Source organism: Sorex fumeus, unplaced genomic scaffold (assembly GCF_029834395.1).
Source record: "Sorex fumeus unplaced genomic scaffold, SorFum_2.1 ptg000019l, whole genome shotgun sequence".
Lineage (NCBI taxonomy): Eukaryota > Metazoa > Chordata > Mammalia > Eulipotyphla > Soricidae > Sorex > Sorex fumeus.
The window spans coordinates 42,157,029-42,171,359 of record NW_026606076.1 but is presented as its reverse complement, the minus strand read 5'-3'; the positions used below and the strand labels follow the sequence as shown (position 1 = coordinate 42,171,359).

Here is a 14,331-nt window from a genome sequence, read left to right as displayed (position 1 = left end):
AAAACAAAAACAAAAACAAAAACAGCAGATGAGGGTGCCAGAGCCTTGCTACAGCAGCTAAGGTGCTTACCTTGCATGCAGCTGACCTGGGTTCGATCCCTGATATCCCATAGGGTCCCCTGAGCACCACCCGGAATAATTCCCGAGTACAGAGCCAGAAGGAAGCCCTGAGCACCATTGGGTATGGCTCCAAAACAAAAGGAAAACAAAATGAGAGACCAACTGTAGGGGCCAGAGTGATAATAGTGCAGTAGGTAGAGTGTTTGCCTTGCACGCAGCTGACCTGGGTTCGTTTATTCTCCAGCATTCCTATGGCTCCCCAAGCACCACCAGGAGTGATTCATGAGTGCAATGCACCCCCTGAGTACTGCCGGATATGACGCCCCCCACAAAACAAAACCCAGCAGATGACTTTTTTTTCTTTTCGGGTTACACCTGGCGATGCAGAGGGGTTACTCCTGGCTCTGCACTCAGGAATAACTCCTGGCGGCACTCAGGGGACCATATGGGATGCTGGGAATTGAACCCGGGTCAGCCGTGTGCAAGGCAAACACCCTACCCGCTGTGCTATCACTCCAGCCCCAGCAGATGACTTTTATTGAAGTATATTTCCCACACTTTTCTTGGCAGCTCAAGCATGGTGAGATGAAGGTTCTTCCCCCGACGGAGGGCTCTCCGCCTCGGAAAACCTCATCATGAGATCTTTTAATTGAGAGATGTTTTGGAAAACCATAGAACCCACTGGAATTTCCAGAGCCAACAGCCGCCTTTGAACCCCCCCAGAACCCCCCAGGAGAGGTTGGAAGTCTTGATGAGCTGCCCCCCCCCCCCGTCTTGTAATTGGTAAGTAATTCTGTCTTTCTTGTCATCGTTAAGCATAGAGGAGGACATGGAGATGCTGTGATGAAAGTTCTCCCTGTATGCTTCACCCAGATGACCCAGGTGCCAACATTGTGTGCCCTGAACCTGCTTTTGCCCTCCAGAAAGGTGCAGTTTTTCCTCTGAACCCTCTGAGATTAGACTTCCTCCCAAGCACTGCAGTCTGTATTTTTTTTGGGGGGGGGGGTCACACCGAGCACGCAGCTTCGGGAGGGACGCACATGGAGCTATGAGGGAGGAAGAGGACACCCGCCTAGCCAGCCAGATCAGCCGAATCAACTCTGGCGATCAATGGGGTGACAGATGTCGCAGCCAGATCGCCCGCACACCAGGGCTGGAGCGATAGCACAGCGGTAGGGCGTTTGCCTTGTGCGCAGCCAGCCCGGGCGAGCCGGGTTTGATTCCTCCGCCCCTCTCAGAGAGCCCGGCAAGCTACCACACGGCAAAGCCTGGCAAGCTACCCGTGACACATTCAATATGCCAAACACAGTAACAACAAGTCTCAAAATGGAGACGTTACTGGGCCCGCTCGAGCAAAATCGATGAACAATGGGAGGGCAGACAGTGTTTGGGTCACACCAGTGGTGCTCATGGGTTAACCCTGGCTCTACACTCAGGAATTACTCCTGGTAGTGCTCAAGGGACCATATGGGATGCCAGGGATCGAATCCGGGTCAGCTGTGTGCAAGGCAAACGCCCTTCCCGCTGTACTATAGCTCCAGCCCCTGCAGTCTGTATTTCTGAGGTGGTGCAGTTACTTGTGGACCTACAGTTAGGGGCCAGCATTCATTCATTGCCCCGCCACATTTTTTTGAACACTTTAAAAACATTTTTTTGGTGGTGGGGAGGTGGGACTTGGGGGGAGGTTCTGTTTATTTGGTTTGGCACTTTCAGCGGTGCTCAGGAGAGACCCTATAGAGATCGAACTCGGGTCAGCCACATGCAAGGCAAATTACCCTCCCTGCTGGACTGTCACTCCCGACCCTCTAACCATCTTTCTCCCCGCAATATTAGTGGGTTTCTTTTTCCGGCTTTTTGGGCCACACCCAGCGATGCACAGGGGTTACTCCTGGCATTGCACTCAGGAATTACTCCTGCTGGTGCTTGGGAGACCATATGGCATGCTGGGAATTGAACCCGGGTTGGCTGCATGCAGGGCAAGAGCCCTATCTGCTGTACTATCTCTCCAGCCCCTATGTTACTGTTTTATTACAGTGAACATCGATAGGTTAAAAAATCAACCAAGAAAGAAGTGCATATGAGTACAGAAAAAGGTACCAAATATAGAGCTATTATTTTCCTCTTCCTTCACATTACTCTTCTGCATTAAGGTGTGATAATAGAGGAAGTATTGGCAAGAGGAAAAGCACTTTCAATATCCAATATCACTATTCAACGATATTTGAATCGTTCAACAGTTCAATGGAGTGATAGCTCAGCGGGTAGGGTGTTTGTCTTGCATGTTGCCAACCTGGCCGACCTGAGTTCGATCCCTCTGCCCCTCTTGGAGAGCCTGGCAAGCTACCGAGAGTATCCTGCCCATATGGCAAAGCCTGGCAAGCTACCCGTGATGTATTCGATATACCAAACATAGTAACATGTCTCACAATGGAGACATTACTGGGCCTACTTGAGTAAATCAATGAACAATGGGGGAACAGTGCAACAGTTCAATATCACCAATTACAATATTCAATATCTAATATCCCATATAGTCATGTGGTCCTCTAACCATCTTGAACATGGCTGGGGGGATCCGCTCCCCCTGCCTTTGGCTCCCTCATCTTCTTTCTCCTGTCACCCCCTCCTCCCTGATGGCACCAACCAGCCAGTTCGCAGCATTTCCCTCAACTGTGATTTGCCTTTCGTCCCACACCTCCCCAAGTTCCTCTCACTCTGAAGCCAGGATGGGACCTCCGGGTGGGGGGAACTGAGAAGGGACACGTCCTTCTTGGGGTGTCACATGGGGAGACATTGGCTGAATGTGGGCCCCCTAGTTGCAGTGACGTGGGAACAACTTGGTGCTGATGGGAGTCTACCAGCCAGGCATTTCCATTCTGTGATATATCAATGATAACAGAAGAGAGCCACTATGAGACTAGGCAAGGCTGGCTTTCTCCTCTAGGCCGTGCTGTTCGTGGGGCGTATGCTGGCCTGAGGGACTCTGGCCTGACTGGATTGGCACTTTTTTTTTTTTTACTTTTTGGGTCACACCCAGTGATGCACAGGAATTGCACACCTGGCTCTACACTCAGGAATTACTCCTGGCGGTGCTTGGGGGACCCTATGGGATGCTGGGAATCGAATCCAGGTTGGCCACAAGCAAGGCAAAAGCCCTCCCTGCTGTGCTATCACTCCAGCCCCTGGATTGACACTTTGAGCCACAAATGACGGATTTCCCGCCCCCCCCCCCCCAGCTCATTCTTTCTGGGGGCATGAGTTGGCGTGCTTGGATTCTCGGTTAAGACTGAGGCTTCGGCCTGTGCATGGGTTGGCTTGTTCCTCACTGATGGAGCTTCTGAACTCTCTGTTTCAGTCAATTCTTTGTTGCAGTTGTTGTTGCTTTTGGGTCACACCTGGTGCTGCTCAGGATTTACTCCTAAATCTGCACTTGGGAATCACCCCCTGGCAGACCTGGGGGACCCTAGGGAATGCTGGGAATTGAACCTGGGTCAGCTGCGTGCCGGACAAACGCCCTTCCTGCTGCACTGTTGCCCTGGCCACTCGTATGGATTCTCATTCCATTGTCATCGATTGTTGTCATCCCATGCTGTGATACTCTTGGTGTCCCTGACTCGGCCCCATGGAGCAGGATCCGTGAAATACCCCCGGTTTAAAGGGCGAGGGGGCGCCTACCCCCTCTTCTCATACGCATGCTATTATTCTATTAATTATTTTGGGATCAGAGTTTGGGTGGGTGTGGGGGAGGGCAAGAAGGAGGCTTGTCGGCAAGGTGCCCCAAACCAAACTCAATCAAACCAAACTGATACGTGTGTGTGTGTGTTGTGTGTATGTGTGGTTGTTGTTGTTTTGGAGTCACACCCAGTGGTGCTCAGGGCTTACTCCTGACTCTGCACTCAGGAATTACTCCTGGAGGTGCTTGGGGGAACATGAAGATGTGCCGAGGATCACACCCTAATATTTTCTTTCTTTGTAGGGCGTTTGCCTTGCGTGCAGCCAGCCCGGCCGAGCCGGGTTTGATTCTTCTGCCCCTCTCGGAGAGCCCGGCAAGCTACTGAGAGTATCTCACCCTCACGCCAAAGCCCGGCAAGCTCCCCATGACGTATTCGATAATGCCAAACACAGTAACAACAAGTCTCACAATGGAGATGTTACTGGGCCCGCTTGAGCAAATCGATGAACAACGGGAGGATAGTGCTACAGTGCTTTTTTTTTTTTTTGGCTTTTTGGGTCACACCTGGCGATGCACAAGGGTTCCTCCTGGCTCTGCACTAGGAATTACCCCTGGCGGTGCTCAGGGGACCATATGGGATTCTGGGAATTGACCCCGGGTTGGCCGTGTGCAAGGCCACTGTGCTATTGCTCCAGTCCCCAACAGTGCTTTTTAAAAAATGAATCACTCTGAGATGCAGTTAGACTTGTAAACTTTCGGGATTATGTTTCAGTCATACAATGATCGAGTACCCATCCCTCCACCGGTGCCCATTCTCCACCACCCATGATGCCAGTATCCCTTCTGCCACCCTCTCCCATCTCCCCTCTGCCTCTGTGGCAGGCACATTCCCTCTTACTCTCTCTCTCTCTCTCCTTTTGGGTGTTATAGTTTGCAATACGGGTACTAAGTGGCCATCATGTTCGGTCCATAGTCTACTTTGAGCATGCATCTCCCATCATGGGAAACCCTCCAAGCATCGTTTATTTGGTGGTCCCTTCTCCATCCCAGCTGCCTTTTCCCCCAGCATGTGAGGCTGGCTTCCAAGTCATGGAGCAATTCTCCTGGCCGTTATCTCTATAATCCTTGATACCCTAATATTTTCTGATTGGCCATGTACAAGGCAAGCTCCCACCTCGCTGTTTTGTGTCTGTGGCCCCCAAACCAGCACTTCTAGAATCAACCAATAATTGATCCACCTCTCAGCAGACTGTGGTCATAGAGGAAGCAAAAGAGAATCGCTTACTCGTAGGTTTCCAGGTTATTTGGAGACTTTTCCACCAGGTAACTGCTCGGTACGTAGCCTTCATGTCTGTGGGAAGGGAAGAAAGAGTTTAGACCAAGACTGGACTAGAGTTCTCTGCCCCTGGGTAGAGGCTTGATGCAACACCAGACATATGCAGATTGCAGTATCCACAGCCACATGACCTTCGGGCTGAGACACGTTAGAAGCATAGAATAGGATTGCTGAAAACAGCTGCCAACTGCTGTCCTTTAAAGGGCAAAAGTTTGGGACTGGAGCGATAGCACAGCGGGTAGGGCGTTTGCCTTGCACGCAGTCGACCCAGGTTCGATTCCCAGCATCCCATAGGGTCCCCCGAGCACCGCCAGGAGTAATTCCTGAGTGAAGAGCCAGGAGTAACCCTGTGCATCGCTGGGTGTGGCCCAAAAAAGCAAATAAATAAATAAATGAAGGCCAAAGGTTTGGGGTCCGGGCAATAGGAGAGCTAGGAGGGCGTTTGCCTTGCATGCGCCCAATCTGGGTTCAATCCCTGGCATCCCCTAGGGTCCCCCAAGCACCACCAGGAGTGATTCCTGAAAGCAGAGCTAGGATAAAGGCAGGTGTGCACCAATACATAATAAGGCAAAAAGTTTTGCCACTGAAAAATGCTCTGGTAGATAAGAAACGATGAATGACCCTAATATATCCTCCACGTACAGTTTCCTCTACTGGAAAAAAATAAGATTCACCTGCAGCCACCGTTTTCTATCAGGAAACATTATTTTGTGTGTGCGTGGGCGTTAATTTTCCACTGTAGGACTTTATCACTTTAGCACCAGGAAACCAAATATCATTAAACATTTGAAAAAAAAAGAGAAATTTTCCAACCACACATGGCAGCTACCCAGTGGCAGGGTCAGTTTTGAGTTCCAGAGAACCCTAATATTTTCCTGCTTTTGGAGTTCCTGCAGGTATATCGATGGTACATTTAGCAGTGCTCGAGGCTGACTCTTGGATCAGTGCTCAAGGCTGACTTCTAGCCCTGTGCTGAGGGCTGACTCCTGTGTGGTCAGGGCTGATTCCTGGCTCTATGCTCAGGACTGACTCCTGGATCAGTGCTCAGGGAACACTCCTGGCTCTGTGCTCAGGGATCACTTCTAGATCAGTGCTCTGGGATGACTCCTGGATTGGTGCTCAGGGCTCACTCCTGACTCTGTGCTCAGCGTTCACTCCTGGCTCTGTGCTCAGGAATTACTCCTGGTAGAGCCTGGGGAACCCTATCGGGTTTTGGATATCGAACCTGGGTCTACCCCATGCAAGGCAAGCATCCTACCCGCTGTCCTGTGGCAGCCTCCAGGGACCTTCTCTCTCCACATGCCCTTCCCACCTTTGATGAGTTCCTCACAGGGAGTGCCCTGCAGTCTCCCTCAAATAGCCCTACGCCACGGGGCTTTGTGGGGTGACTGTCCACTGCCTGCCCCCTGCCTGTTACTTTCCACCCCTGCAATCTGCTATCTCAGGGGAGAACTGGCAGCTGGGGGATGGGGAGGGGAAACTTGATGGGGTGCAGGGCCCAGCCTGGCCAGTGCCTGCCTGTTTCCTGGTCAGGAGGAAGCCATGCCTGGTCCTCGCCCGCCCGCCCTCCCTCCCTCCCTTCCTTCCTTCCTTCCTTCCTTCCTTCCTTCCTTCCTTCCTTCCTTCCTTCCTTCCTTCCTTCCCTCTCTCCCTTCCTCCCTCCCTCCCTCCTTCCTTCTTCCTTCTTCCCTCCCTCTCTTCCCTCCCTCCCTCCCTCCCTCCCTCCCTCCCTCCTTCCTTCCTTCCTTCCTTCCTTCCTTCCTTCCTTCCTTCCTTCTGTCCTCTTCTTCCCTCCTTTTTTCCCTCCCTCCCTCCCTTCCTTCCTTCCTTCCTTCCTCCCTCCCTCCCTTCCTTCTTCCCTTCCTTCCTCCCTCCCTCCTCTCTCCTTCCCTCCTCCCTCCCTCCCTCCCTCCCTCCCTTCTTCCTTCCTTCCTTCCTTCCTTCCTTCCTTCCTTCCTTCCTTCTCCCCTCCTTCCTTCCCTCCTTCCCTTTCTCTGTCCCCCTTCCCTTCCTCCCTTCCCCCTCTTCCCTCCCTCCCTCCCTCCCCTTCCCCCCCTGCCTCTCACACTGCCGGAAGCATGCACACGTTCCCTCCAGAAGCTTCTCCGTCCTGCCCTCTTACCCATTGCGGTCCTGCACCCGCCACCAGTGTCTCTCGGAGCTGTCCAGGACAAAATACTCATCGTTGCGCCGCAGGGTCAGCTCCTGCGGGTCACTGGTGTGATAGTCGTAGAGCGCCACCACCAGTGTCTCCTCCGTGTTCCCAAGGCACCGCTGCCGGGGACAGGGCAAGGGGACAGGGACAGGTGAGGGATCAGAGAGGCCAAGGGCGTGGTTCCATCCCTGGCAGCATGTCTGGTCCCCCGACTCCTGCCAGGAGTGAGTGATCCCTGAGGAAGAACCACGGGGGGTTGCCCAACGCCAAAAGCGAAAAAAATCGGGGTCAGAGCTATAGCACAGTGGGGAAGGCAACTGCCTTGCACACGGCCGACCCAGGTTCGATCCCTGGCATCCCATGCGGTCTCCTAAGCTCACTGGGAGTGATTCCTGAGTGCAGAGACCAGGAGTCAGCCCCGAGGTTTTGGGTGTGACCCCAAAACCAAACCAAAAAATCCAAAGTGAAAAAACAATTTAAAAATAATTTAAAGTGGGGCTGGAGCAGTAGTCCAGCGGGGAGGGCATTTGCCTTGCACGCAGCCGACCCGGGTTCGATTCCCAGCATCCCATAGGGTCCCCTGAGCACCGCCAGGGGTAATTCCTGAGCACAGAGCCAGGAGTAACCCCTGTGCATCTCCAGGTGTGACCCAAAAAGCAAAATAAATAAATAAATAAATAATAAAAATAGAAAATGAAAATAATTAAAAGTGGGGCCGGACCGATAGTCCAGTGGGGAGGGCATTTGCCTTGCACGTGGCCGACCTGGGCTTGATCCCCGGCATCCCATAGGGTCCCCTGAGCACCACTAGGAGTAACCACTGAACATTGCTGGGTGTGACCCCCACAATAAAAAGACCAAAATATATATAATAATAATTTAAAGAGGAGCCAAAGCCATAGCACAGCAGATGGGCGTTTGCCTTGCACGCAGCTGGCCCAGGTTTGATCCCCAGCAACCCATAAGGTCTCCTGAGCCCACCAGGAGTGATTCCTGAGCTCAGGGCTAGGAATAAACCCTGAGCACCACTGGGTGTGACCCCCAAACCTAAACAAAAAAATGTAAAAAGACAATTAAAAAAAGCAATTAAAAGAGGGGCTAGAGTGATAGGACAGCAGACGGGACATTTGCCTTACATGCAGCCTATCCGGGTTTGATTCCTGGCATCCCATAGGGTCCTCCAAGCCCTGCCAGGAGTGATCCCTGAGCACAGAGCCAGGTCTCAGCCCTGAGCATTGCCGGGGGTGGCCCAGAAACAGCAGCAAAAAGAAAATTAAAAGAAAATGCCAGTGAGCCATCACAGGGAGGCTGGCGCGGGGTGGGGGAGGGGTTAGGGGGTGCATGTGGAAGGTGGTGGCGGGAGAGTGACATCACTGGGAGGACAGGAAGGGGTGCACCCGCCTGTCTCCCAGTATGCATCTGTCGAGAATGCAGTTCCTCTCTGGCATTCATGGGCACATGCTGTTACCTGACCCGAGCAGTAAAGGGGGGGGTGGGGGTGGGGACCAGAAGCACATGCGTGACGTTGGCATGACGTTGGAGATCAACGTGGGGGTCGGTGAAGCTGAGGGGACCCCTGCCGTGGCTTCTCCCCTGCGACTTCACTCACCCTGTTGTCTTCAGGAGTCGGGGGCAGAGGTTTCTTGGACGCTGTAAACGAGAGAAGCAGGAGCGTGAGCTCATCCAGATGGACGCCAGGGGATTTCGTGACCGGGAGATGAGGGGAGGGCGGGGGGGGGGGGGGGCGCGGAGATGATGCGGAGGTATCGGCCACCACCATGAGCTGTGGCATCCCAGTGTCAGCCACTCAGAGATAGCAGAAAGTTCTAGAAGCTGAGCTCGTGGGGGGGGGGGGTGCTGCTCTGTGGTTTTTCTGGCGGGAGGGTGGAGCTGAAGCTGAGATGGGCTCACGGCCACACCCCTGGTACGGCGGGGGGGGGGGGGGGGCGACCCGCCCATGAGACTTCTGAGGGTCTGGAGCCCATTTCTTTTCTTTCTTTTTTTTAATTGAATCACTGTGAGATGCAGTTATAAAGCCTTCGTGTTTGAGATTCAGCCCTACAATGATCGGACACCCATCCCGCCACCAGTGCACACTTTCCACCACCAGTGTCCCCAGTATATCCCACCCCCCCACCCCCCATATCCCATCCCAGTCCTCTGCCTCCATGGCAATTTTCCCAATACTCTCGACTTTGGGGCATTATGTTTGTTTTTTCCCTTTTTGGGTCACACCCAGCGATGCACAGGGGAGACTTCTGGCTCTGCACTCAGGAATTATTCCTGGTGGTGCTCGGGGGGACCCTGTGGGATGCTGGGAACCGAATCCAGGTCGGCTGCATGCAAGGCAAACGCCCTACCCTCGCTGTGCTATATCGCTCCCCCCCTGGGCATTATGTTTAGCTCGAATTTTCCACCACCATTCAAGCCTGCCTGCCAGGGGCAGACGCCAGATCATTTATTGTCCCTTGCTCATTCTGCATATCAGTGGTTCCGCTGCCTTGCGCTTCTGGAATCCTAGATTGCAGATGGCTGGGTTACAAAGACATCTCCGTAGGGCACTAATCCGTTTTGTGGAACCCACTTCTTTGTGCATGTCATACCTCAAGGGGTCATGCCAGGGATCGAACCAGACGGGGTGGGGGGTCGCCCGCATGCAAGACAAGTACTGCCCTCCTGTGGGTTCTCTGGTTCCGGGGAACCCACTCCTTGGACCCATGTTCTGGCTGCTTCCCCCAAACGCCACGCCCCAACATTTCTCTCTCTCCCACCCACCGGTGTTTCTCTTCCTTCTCCCTCTTCCTTCCTTCCTCTGTGTCTCGTCTATGTGTAATCAACTCAGTAGGTGCTATAGAATCCCGGGCAGTCCTGGAGGGTCCCTCAGAGGCCCTGTGGCTCTCAGAGCTGGGGGCCCACTGAAGCTGCAGGAGGCAGGGGTGGGTGGGCTGTGGGACTCTGGCCGATCCTGGACCCATCCCTGTCACCAAGGAGGATAGGGACCCTGACCAATCCTGGACCCAGCCCTGTCACCATATGGCTTCCCAAACAGAGAGCCAGGAGTAGCTCCCAGCACCGAAGCATGTGGCCCAAAAACAAAGGAGCAGCCACCTAGGACTGGAGCGATGGTACAGTGGACGGGACACTTGCCTTGCACACAGCCAACCTGGGGTTCGATCCCCACCCCACATATGGCCCCTGCCAGGAGTGATCCCTGCATGCAGAGCCAGGAGCAAACCCTGAGCATCACCTAGCGTGGCCCCAAATCCAGAAAAGGTACACGATAGACATCAAAGACTGTGTGGGCTCTGCCCCCTTAAAGTTCCCTCCTATTTTCTTTTTTTTTTGCTTTTTGGGTCACACCCAGCAATGCACAGGTGTGGGAAGCTGGCCCTTTAACTGACCAAGGGCCTAAGTGCCTGTGCTATGTATGGTCATCTTGACCTACGTGACCCGCCGCAGGCAAAGCCTGTGCTATGTATGGTTATCTTGATGTATGGTTATCTTGAGAAAACATCTGTCATGGCTAACAAGAAGTAACTGACAGTGATTAACCTGGCATGCGTAAACTTTGTAATGCCTGAAATGTATAGACTTTGTAACCCTCCTACCCATATATGGACATGACTCTTTTTGTGTAACTGCATTGTGCTTTTCCTGTACTCATAGGTACTTAAGCCCCTGCTGCCCTGAATAAAGTCCTGTCCTGTCCTATCCTGTCTGCTGTCCTGTCTGCTCTGTCCTGTCCCTTTTTCTCTCTGTTTCTAAACTGCATTATGTCTCTTGTGTCTTGTGTTCATTCGGTCGGTCCCTCCCTATACCTACGGACCCTAGGGCCACCTCCGTGGGCCGGAGAGTGGTCTGGCAGGGCCCCCCGAACACAGGGGTTACTTCTGGCTCATGAACTCAGGAATTACTCCTGGCCATGCTCGGGGAACCATATGGGATGCTGGGAATTGAACCCGGGTCGAGCCGCGTGCAAGGCAAACGCCCTACCCTCTGTGCTATCACTCCAGCCCTGAGATTTCCCCCCCCCATTTGAGAACAGGACCCCACCACCATCACCAGGTGCTGCCAAGCACTGGTTTCAGGAAGCCCCCCCCCCTCCCCGAGGCCACCCCAAGCACCCCGGGGGCGGGCAGACCCCACCCAGAGAAGAATTTTGACTCCTTTCCCAGCCACCGTGAGCCTCAGGGCAGCACACCCCAACGCTGGAAGACCTGTTGGGGGTCCCTGTGAGGCTCAGCCCCGGGGGCTACAGCCTCCAACTTTCTCCCTCCCGAGGCGGAAGGCGAAACTGGTGGTTGATCTCAGGTGGTGCCGAGTGTGTGGGGCTGTGACTCAGGAAGCCGCGGAAAACCCAGCCGTGGGCTGCTTTTAGCACCTCCGGACGCCGTGGTTTGTGGGTCGGTGGAAGGCTGGGGCAAGGGGGGGGCAGGGGGTAAGCGAGGAGGAAGTTGGGCAGATGGAGGGGAGAGTCAGGGAGAAGAGGGGACGACGTCCATCTCTGAGCTCACGGCCTCCTCCCTCTGTGCCATCCGAGTCCTCAGCATCTAGCCTGCGTCTGGTTCAGACGGTGGTGGTTGCCGGGACCCAGCCCAGAACAGGGCAGGCAAGCCGACGGGGGGGGGGGGGGGGGAGTCCTGCCCGCGGTTCCCCCCCCCCCACACACACACTCTGAGAAGGTTGCCTCAAGTTGCTCTCTGAACCCCAGCCCCAGGGTCTTTGGCCTCAGAGCTCAAGAAAATGAAGTCTTGGGGCCGGAGTGATAAGACAGCAGGTTCACAGGCTTGTGTTGCGTGAGACTGTCCCAGGTTCGATCCCCAGCATCCATCCCGTACAGTCCACCAAGCACTGCCAGGAGTGATCTCTGAGTGCAGAGCCCAGGGTAAGCCCTGAGCATGGCTGGGTGTGGCCCCAAACCAACACCAACACCAGCCAGCCAAACACCCCCCCCTCCAAAAAAATAAATAAATAAAACCAATAAATTTAAAAAATAAATAAATAAATAAAATAAATCCATGACATTGGCAACTATCGCCCCATCTGCCTATTGTCTGTCATCTACAAGTTGTTCACTCGAGTCATCCTAAATAGGATTGGCAGAACACTAGATGAAGGACAACCATGCGAGCAAGCAGGGTTCCGCAAAGGATTCAGCACCATCGACCATATCCACACGATAACCAAGCTCATTGAGGTTTCTTGGGAGTTCAAGATGCCGCTCTGTTTAACGTTCATTGATTTAAAGAAGGCCTTTGATTCTGTTGAGATGGAAGCGGCCATTGAAGCCCTCGCCAATCAGGGCATTCATTCCCAATACATCAGGATCCTCCGTGAGCTGTATTGCGGATTCACTACCAGGATCTCACCATTCTACAAAGAAGTGATTGTTGATGTCAAGAGAGGGGTGCGGCAGGGTGATACCATTTCACCGAAACTCTTCAGTGCCACCCTCGAGAACATCATGCGACGACTGGAATGGGAAGGAATGGGAGTGAAGATAGATGGTCGGCAACTACACCACCTCCGCTTTGCTGATGACATTGTTTTAATAACACCAAACATCAGCCAAGCGGCACAAATGCTGGCCGACTTTGACCGTGAGTGTGGAAAGGTAGGACTACAGCTGAATCTTACGAAGACAATGTTTATGAGAAACAGCCTTGTTCCTGATGCCCCATTTGCTCTCAACGGAACGACCATCTCCGAATGCAACAGCTATGTGTACCTAGGTCGAGAGGTCAACATGACAAATGACCTGGCACCCGAGCTGCGCAGGAGGAAGAGAGCGGCTTGGAACGCCTTCAAGAACGTCGAAGAAATAGCTAAGAGGACGAAGAACCTCCAGCTCCGGGCACATCTCTTTGATTCCACTGTTCTTCCTGCATTAACATATGCCTCAGAGACCTGGGCCCTACGCAAACAGGATGAGAACGTTATTCAGGTCTCCCAAAGAAGAATAGAAAGAGCTATGCTTGGAATATCACGTTTCACTCAAATGAGAGAACGAATCCGGAGTTCTGACATCCGTCGACGATCAAGGATCAGGGACGCTGTCTCATTTGCCAAGGTGTCGAAAATCAGATGGGCTGGTCACGTAATGAGATTTAAAGACGACCGTTGGACTAGAGCTGTTACTGATTGGATTCCACGGGATGTCAAAAGACCGCGTGGCCGCCCACCTACCAGATGGTCAGACTTCTTCGTCAAGATCATGAACGATCGGTTTGAGGCCCTTCATGTTCCCGGAGTGAACAGATGCCATTGGGCTACACTAGCACGCGACAGGGACAAATGGAGACGTTACTGGCGCCCGCTCGAGCAAATCGACGACTAACGGGAAGTTAAGTGATTAAGTGTGATTAAGTGAAATAGAACCAAATGCATGGGAGGTTGGAGCAATAGCACAGCAAGTAGAGCGTTTGCTTTGCACGCGGCCGACCCGGGTTCGGTTTCCAGCATCCCATATGGTCCCCCGAGCACTGCCAAGAGTAATTGCTGAGTGCATGAGCCAGGAGTAACCCCTGAGGATCACCGGTGTGACCCAAAAAGCAAAATAATAATAATAATTATAATATAATATAATATGGGGCTGGAGAGATAGCACAGCGGTAGGGCATTTGCCTTGTGTGCAGGCGGCCTGGACGAGCCAGGTTCGATTCCTCTGCCCCTCTCGGAGAGCCTGGCAAGCTACTGAGAGTATCTCGCCCACACAGCAGAGCTACCCGTGACATATTCAATATGCCAAACACAGTAACAACTAGTCTCACGATGGAGACGTTACTGGGCCCGCTCGAGCAAATCGATGAACAACGGGAGGAGAGTGCTACAGTGCTATAATATAATATATAATAATAATAATAATATAGTATTATATAGCCGACCTCCACTGACCAACCACCACCACGCTCCAGGCTGCTTTCTGGACTGTGCAGCTGCGCGACACATTATAAGACACTTCCTACCCAGTTGTGCCTCTCAGAGAGCCCGGCAAGCTACCGAGAATATCTCGCCCACACGGGCAGAGCCTGGCAAGCTCCCTGTGGCGTATTCGATATGCCAAATGCAGTAATGACAACAGGTCTCATTCCCCTGACCCTGAAAGAG

At 53.1% G+C, this 14,331-nt stretch overlaps 1 protein-coding gene across 2 annotated transcripts in view; it reads right to left on the bottom strand.

Annotated features, from left to right (window-relative positions):
• Nucleotides 1-14,331, bottom strand: part of ITK (IL2 inducible T cell kinase) — a 46,963-nt gene that overhangs the window by 14,198 nt on the left and 18,434 nt on the right. Inside the window, exons 5-7 of one of the 2 annotated variants that reach the window (XM_056112889.1) lie at nt 8,825-8,874; nt 7,192-7,343; nt 5,019-5,084 (exon numbers count right to left, since the gene is read on the bottom strand). In XM_056112889.1, the coding sequence (XP_055968864.1) occupies nt 5,019-5,084; nt 7,192-7,343; nt 8,825-8,874 (268 nt within the window). The remainder of the gene's footprint in view (nt 1-5,018; nt 5,085-7,191; nt 7,344-8,824; nt 8,875-14,331) is intronic. The other variant, XM_056112890.1, reaches the window with a different exon arrangement.